The sequence below is a fragment of the Cupressus sempervirens genome, chromosome 9 (genome assembly GCF_028749045.1).
Source record: "Cupressus sempervirens isolate cs-2001-9-10 chromosome 9, ASM2874904v1, whole genome shotgun sequence".
Classification (NCBI taxonomy): Eukaryota; Viridiplantae; Streptophyta; class Pinopsida; order Cupressales; family Cupressaceae; genus Cupressus; species Cupressus sempervirens.
In genome coordinates this window covers 233151280-233159112 of record NC_143126.1, presented here as the reverse complement: position 1 = coordinate 233159112, position 7833 = coordinate 233151280, and the positions used below count along the sequence as shown (strand labels likewise).

General features: G+C 41.5%; 1 protein-coding gene across 1 annotated transcript; it reads left to right on the top strand.

Annotated features, from left to right (window-relative positions):
• The first annotated feature begins 7026 nt into the window (after positions 1–7026).
• On the top strand, positions 7027–7531 carry LOC149538350 (uncharacterized). Its single transcript, XM_089802454.1, has 2 exons — positions 7027–7417; positions 7506–7531. Exons 1-2 carry the CDS (start codon positions 7027–7029, stop codon positions 7529–7531), a joined length of 417 nt encoding a protein of 138 aa, XP_089658580.1.
• The last annotated feature ends 302 nt before the right edge of the window (positions 7532–7833 follow it).

Below are 7833 nucleotides of genomic sequence, written 5' to 3'. Positions count from 1 at the left end.
TGCCTGGAGTGATCCAGCAAGTGTGCTAGGTCATATCAGTTATGTCCCAATATTCTCCTGTCGTGCTTGACCAATTCTGGACCGACCCGTGCCTTTCTCCAATGGATGAACAAGAGTCGATTATAGATTCAGCGAATGGAGTTCGGTTTGACTTGATGATTTTGTTAACTCCAAAGAGTCACGATAATGTGCTGAAGCCGTGGAGAGACTTCCGAATCAAAATGTGACCCGTGTTTTTAAACTTGCAGCTCGTGGGTGGGCTGGTCTAAAGATTTGCCCATTCTGGCTGTTACTCCTTATACTCGTTCTGCGGGTTTTAACAAATTGATTTCCTCCCTCCGATATGGCACTCCTGACGTGGCTGTGACAGGCAATGATTTGCTTTCCAATCCGACCAAAGCCTTGCGTCGTCTCTTATATAAATTTATGTCAGCTGAGAAATCGAAACTATCCTCAAATCTGAATAATACACTTGTTCTTAGATGCAGCGAATGTTTCTGGCTCAATTATTGCTCATAGTTGCTTCACCATAAATGATATTTGCAACAAATCCTCAATTCTGCCCCTGCACTGATGATCTGAATCAAATCCTTCGAGAAATAATGATGCAAGAACCACAATTTGGCCTTAAGCCGCAATTAATCACCCTGATGAAATGACTAAATGTCACCTCCAATCTGCAATAATTCAGATGATATTTCACACCCTCAAAATTGCGTACCAATTGAGAGTTATCGTTCTCAATGGCCAGTTGTGACAATTGTAGAAACCCTAGGTTCCACAATGCACCTGTGATTGAATCACAACCTGAAAATCAAGAGAGATAATCAACTGCCTTATTCGAATGGAGCCCCAGGGTGCCTATTTATTCTTTTCTCTCCACCTTCTCCAGAGACTTCTAGAACAATTTTGATCTTATCTCATAAGTGACTTTATTAAATATTTTCCAAGTCACTTTATTAAATAAAAGGTTATCTTTTAATATTATTTATTTAATTAAAATAACTAATTAGTCGTCCTTGGACGACCATTAATTAAATTAATTAAATCGAACTGTCACCAGAAAATTGGGGACATGACAGTCCGCCCTTCCTGAAATTGCTTGTCCCCAAGCAATGGCTGAACCATGAACCAATCAGTCTGCCTGGATCCCAAATGTTAACCTGTGTATCATCCCAATCCACATCATACTCCCGTGGAGAAATCATCAATACCTGTAGCTGAAAAACTATGCTCAATATCCAAACAACTGACAATTCTAATGGAATCATCTGAAAACCAACTCTAGATGCCGGTAGAAGAAAACATTCTGCGGAACTCAAGCCAGCTGGAACATCAACTCTATCAAAAATCAAGCCCCTGTCAAAAAGACACCTGCACCCAACTGCATTGTAGATATGACAACAGCCATAGGTACCTGAATCACTGCCATCAAATCCAGTTTCTGAAAAACTGCTCCGAGTGTGTCGATGCTGCAGGCTGAGTAACTTGCTACTACCACTTCTTTTTTCGAAAGTAAGGGCCAATCTATCCCCTAATGGATGGTAAGAAACTGGAGCCAATCTACATCTGCATGAAATAAAATCTTCTATCTCTGTGTCAAAAGAGAAATGATGAGCGTACCCTACCGTATAATGCCGGTAAGAACCTCCAAATTCTGCTGCTAGCTCATCATCACTGAACTGGTAATCAACATATGGCTCCAATCTCTGACTCCGAGTGACTGTAGGCTGGTTAGGATCCCATGCATTCTGCTCGACAAACCCCTCCTCGAGATCCCTGTGAGGTAGCATAGTAGAAAGGACCCCTATGATCTTCTCAACCAATCTACAAATAACACTAGTATCATGGATGAGAACACCTTCTATCACTTCATGCGAGTCCAAATGAACACATGCACTATCCAGCAAATACTCCACGAACGGTTCAGTGCAGTAAAAATTATATGAGGAAACATTAACATACTCCCCTTTACACCACAACTAGTCCTCCTGAAAGGGTGGCATACTCAACTGTGCCACACTATCAACTATCTGAGAAGAATCAATCTGGAAACTTGACTCTACCGGTATCCCAAACTCATTAGAACCAGCGACTTCCAAATCCTCAATAGACGAATGAACTGGGTCTGGAGCTGGTTTTGACCGCAAATGCTCCAACTCTACGATCACCTCCTTCAACTGAAACTGTGACTTTTGTAGATCCTTTCGTGTGTCCTCTAAAGCCTCAGTAGTCGCTATGAGCTCTTGGGAAAGCTCACTCACCTCCTCTTCATGATCCAAGAGTGCCTCATAGGCTGTACTTCCCCACTCAACCAAGTGATCATGGTCGGCTACCAATCGTAAATAATCCTGCTTCAAAATCCGAACAGCTTCACGCAAGGCATGAATCTCTGCCAAAGAAAAGTAACCACCGCTGGACTCATCTGTCATAGAAGAACCCCAACCAGTAATAGCCAACAAATGACGAGCAGAATCAAAATGCTCACAAGCGATAGAAATGTCTCGCTCACTAACTTTCAATTGGCTAATCACATGATGGCTTTGGCTAGACTGTCTTCTATAAACTCCCTCTGACGCATTGGCTAAAGGAGTATCTCCAAAGATACTGGTCTCTGGATTATTATCATCCATATTTTTCGAATCAACTTCAAAACTCATATCAACATCCAGAGTGTCAAAATCTGTAGTTCTGCTGTCAAGCTCTTCTGTACCTAAAGAAACTGTCAAGGAAGCTGAATCTTCAAAACTGTTCACTTCATTCTCCCAGATGTCATCAAGGTCAAAACGATCCTGGGACTCATCTGTACATGCTTCCAAATATGAAAAACCTTCAACACCTTTCAGCAAGGATGGTCGACTGGAAATATGAACCAAACCCAACAACAGTGCATAAAAACTAATACCAACATCGGATGTTCTGCTGGCACAAGGAAAGATAACACTGTATATTCTGCTAATCAAATCCATGATAGTACTCAAACAATCATGGCTATCATAAAGTGCTAAAGATCTTCGGTTGACTGAATCCCAAATGCTGCTGAAACATTCTCGAATCCATATGCAAGAAACAACTGGTAACTCAAGCAAACTACTTACCTAAGGAATGTGACCAATACCAGCTAACTTCACATACCTGTCTGCCATTGTCCTTGTATCCTGGATGTGAATGCAAGATGAACTCGTAACATTATCAACTACCATATATGATCCCTCTTCTGTCAAAAACTGAGTGCAAGATGAACTTAAGCTCAGCTCCATGTCGTGCTCATTCCCATGTCTCTCCCAGTCCTGTAATGCCAAAGTTGCTCGAGTGTCCTCCAGCTCACAAGAAAGCTTGACAACTTCCTCCTCCTTCCTCCTCAAGGCATCTGAATAGTCTTTGGCAAGGCTTAGAAGATGGTCACGATCTGATAGAAGATGTAAATAGCTCAGCTTTGTCGTCCCCATCCCTTCACCAATTGCATGTAAGTCACAGCAGGAAGAATTTGCCTGAACTCCCTTATATCTTCCTCGTAACTGAATCATCTGGATGTGCTCTTCTAACATCTCCCGCATCCTGTCATGATGAGATAAAGAAGCCACAATACTATCTTTGCTTACCTTCAGCTGGCTGGACAAATCATGTGAAGTACTGCCATTCTCATCCTCATGTGACGAAGCATCTAACTGAGCCTGGTACTCTCTCTCAGCAAAATCATGAATACGCAGTGTTTGCTCATCTCTACCTGGTAGCTCATCATCAACATCCTTATCAACATCTGAACTCACTTCACTGTAATCATTGCCTGTCGGAACCAAACTACCTTGAGTACCTAAGGCATCACCTTTGGGAAACCCGTATTCAGCTGTCTCAACTTGAGTATCAAGTTGACAGTTACTATCCATCAGCGTAATGTCCTTCACCGCTTCTTCCTAAGGCTAAACTGGAACCTCTGACTGGTTGCACACTTGTTTCTCGAACTCCTCATTAAGGTTCCTAGTAGCATCTCTCATTGTATCAGTCAACGCTTTGTGAGAAGATGTGCCAAAATGAGATCCAGTTGATTTATTCACCTTAGCTGGGACGGACAGCCTGTCAAGCATACGGTGGTGTTTAACCAACAGTTCAGACATGTTATGTTTGATTTTTCTGAGCTCATCCTGAATGCCTGAATAGTCCTCCTTTCCACAATTCCGACTCTGAATACTGCGTCTATTACTTGTCCGAGATTGTGTCCTTGGAGACTTGGTGTTGTACCTGTCCATCTTGGTTGAAGTAGAGTGCTGATCACTCATGTAATTCGGTTCTCACCCCACAGGATGGCAAGAAAACTGCTCTGATACCACTGTAATAACCCTGACAGGTTATTGCTTTCTCCAGCACCAAAAAAACTCTTTATACTTCAGCTCTGATACCACTGTAATAACCCTGACAGGTTATTGCTTTCTCCAGCACCAAAAAAATTCTTTATACTTCAGCTCTGATACCACTGAAATATCCCCGATCTGGTTATAACTTTGACAAACACCAATTTCTTCACCATTCAATTGTTGACATTTTGTTGAGCACTTGGCAAACAAACTCAACCCGAATGAAAGTATTGCTTTGTGCAAGTTTGTTGTTTTATAGCTTTTGAACAATGTTAGATGCAAATAGGCAAGCCACAACTGATATGCCAAATACTGAGATTAAATGAATCAGGCTGCAATAAATTGCTCTTGATGGCCAATTTGCAATAAGAGATCATCATTCTATTATGAGTTATCTACAATAAAACTTCAATTGACAACTCTAATTCCTTTATTAAATGCACAACAAATTACAGTTTCAAATGCAAAGAACTTGATTCCAAAAGTTTGCAGTAGACCACGTCTCTATCAATCCTCTTTAGCTTCTGGCAGCGAAACTTAGGAGATCACAGTCTGAGAAGAAAGTCTCCACAGCCAACCAAGAAGAATGCCCTTATAGCCAATTGCACCCAGTATGCAATGCCCTCAGTTGCTAATATAAGACGATCAGCATCAGCAATCAATGTTGCCTCCCAACCACAGTAATCACAGCCCAAAGAAGACAACAATCTCGAAAATCTGTACTTCACAGACTTGGGATTATTGTCTAACTCTGTTTGGCGACCCAAAATGCCTGGCGCCTTATCCAACCACCGTCTTGCAATTGGAAAATGACATCCACCAAGAACAATATCGGTGTGCTCAGACTTGGCGATGTCCACTGGTCGGGTATGAGCACCGAACTTGTGTGGAGCCGGCAGTAATAATGTCTGGATCTACCGCAGACATTCGATGATGTGTAGTTGCTGCTAACGATGCCAAGATCCGGAATGAATGCCCTCTCCTGCCCGGCGGTATTGACTCCATTTAGGATCGTGGTGGCTGGTCTGGAGTTATCTGGGATAAAGTTTGCAGTCTGCCTGGAGTGATCCAGCAAGTGTGCTAGGTCGTATCAGTTATGTCCCAATATTCTCCTGTCGTGCTTGACCAATTCTGGACCGACCCGTGCCTTTCTCCAATGGATGAACAAGAGTCGATTATAGATTCAGCGAATGGAGTTCGGTTTGACTTGATGATTTTGTTAACTCCAAAGAGTCACGATAATGTGCTGAAGCCGTGGAGAGACTTCCGAATCGGAATGTGACCCGCATTTTTAAACTTGCAGCTCGTGGGTGCGCTGGTCTAAAGATTTGCCCATTCTGGCCGTTACTCCTTATACTCGTTCTGCGGGTTTTAACAAATTGATTTCCTCCCTCCGATCTGGCACTCCTGACGTGGCTGTGACAGGCAATGATTTGCTTTCCAATCCGACCAAAGCCTTGCGTCGTCTCTTATATAAATTTATGTCAGCTGAGAAATCGAAACTATCCTCAAATCTGAATAATACACTTGTTCTTAGATGCAGCGAATGTTTCTGGCTCAATTATTGCTCATAGTTGCTTCACCATAAATGATATTTGCAACAAATCCTCAATTCTGCCCCTGCACTGATGATCTTAATCAAATCCTTCGTGAAATAATGATGCAAGAACCACAATTTGGCCTTAAGCCGCAATTAATCACCCTGATGAAATGACTGAATGTCACCTCCAATCTGCAATAATTCGGATGATATTTCACACCCTCAAAATTGCGTACCAATTGAGAGTTATCGTTCTCAATGGCCAGTTGTGACAATTGTAGAAACCCTAGGTTCCACAATGCACCTGTGATTGAATCACAACCTGAAAATCAAGAGAGATAATCAACTGCCTTATTCGAATGGAGCCCCGGGGTGCCTATTTATTCTTTTCTCTCCACCTTCTCCAGAGACTTCTAGAACAATTTTGATCTTATCTCATAAGTGACTTTATTAAATATTTTCCAAGTCACTTTATTAAATACAAGGTTATCTTTTAATATTATTTATTTAATTAAAATAACTAATTAGTCGTCCTTGGACAACCATTAATTAAATTAATTAAATCGAACTGTCACCAGAAAATTGGGGACATGACATCACCTTTCATGGAATCTCTATCACATTCATTCTCTTGATAAGTAGGAGATGATTTCCACAGCTAGTCAAATTGTGATGTGAATATCAGGATTTAACTGTGTGATTTTGAGTCAAATTCGATGACCCATGTTTCATGAGTAGTGATTTAACATAAATCCATCTCTCATGAGAATAAATGGAACACTTAGCACTCATTGGATCTAGGTGATGCTCACAGGGGTGAAGCACTGGGACTTCCCGGGAGGTCACCCATCCCAGTACTACTCCAGCCTGAGCACGCTTAACTACGAAGTTTCCTCCACAGTTAAACCCAAAGCTTGCAACCCCATTTGCAAAACCTTCACCAAGTGTTGTGCCTTATGAACAATTCATTAGAAAGCCCCTTAAGCTCATCAATTGATAAGTAGGAGATGATTTCCACAGCTAGTCAAATTGTGATGTGAATATTAGGATTTAACTGTGTGATTTTGAGTCAAATTCGATGACCCATGTTTCATGAGTAGTGATTCAACATGAATCCATCTCTCATGAGAATAAATGGAACACTTAGCACTCATTGGAACATTCATTCTCACTCAAGCATGGCACACTATCATCACACAGGCCGAGGAAGATTTTTTCTCGAATGCTCAAAAACATGGCCTGGAAATTCTGGTGGGCATCATTCTAGACTGCGTTGTGGGCGAGTCAGAAAGGTGGTCTAAAATGACAACCTTTTCCCTCTCCCTCTCAAACATGGAATCTCATGTCACACACCTCATTTCAAACCTCAATCTCTCTGGACCCCCACTATCCTGCTTAGTCTCTGACACTTTGCTCAGTTGGGCAGCTCCTCTTGCTAAACGACTCCATTTGCTATCTGCTTCCTTGTGGACAAGCTCTATCACAAATTTTTGTATCTTGTATCATTTACAAATGAGCGGGGAAAGTAATAATTCCTTTTCACAAGCGGGAGTGAAAATTTAAAAATGAAATTCAAATTAACAGTAGCTGTTGGTGTCACTGGCTAACTGCAGCTGTCACTATTCCTGGAGAGAGTTAAAACAACCGTAAGGGCTCATTTGGTTGCTAGAATACAACCGGAATAGGAATAGGAAATTAGAATATAATTTGTATTCTTTGTTTGGTGTGTGGAAGAGGAATGGAGAATAGGATTTCGTATTCCTATTTTAGCCCCAAAATGAGCTTTTGTCCATTCCAAAAAATACTTGTAATTGGAATGGGCCATTTCCATTCTCAATTCTATTAATCCAAAATTTATAATCTATCGGGTTCGTGTATGGAAAAACTTCCTGCTCAGAAAAAAATTGTCGCATTTTAGCCTCGACCAAAACTTCCCACTCG

What these genes read in the sequence shown, in the direction of transcription:
- LOC149538350 (XM_089802454.1), top strand. Translation starts at nt 7,027, where the DNA reads ATGGAACACTTAGCACTCATTGGAACATTCATTCTCACTCAAGCATGG. An exon ending in TTTACAAATGAGCGGGGAAA is followed by an intron (nt 7,418 to 7,505) that starts GTAATAATTCCT and finishes GGCTAACTGCAG; the next exon opens with CTGTCACTATTCCTGGAGAG.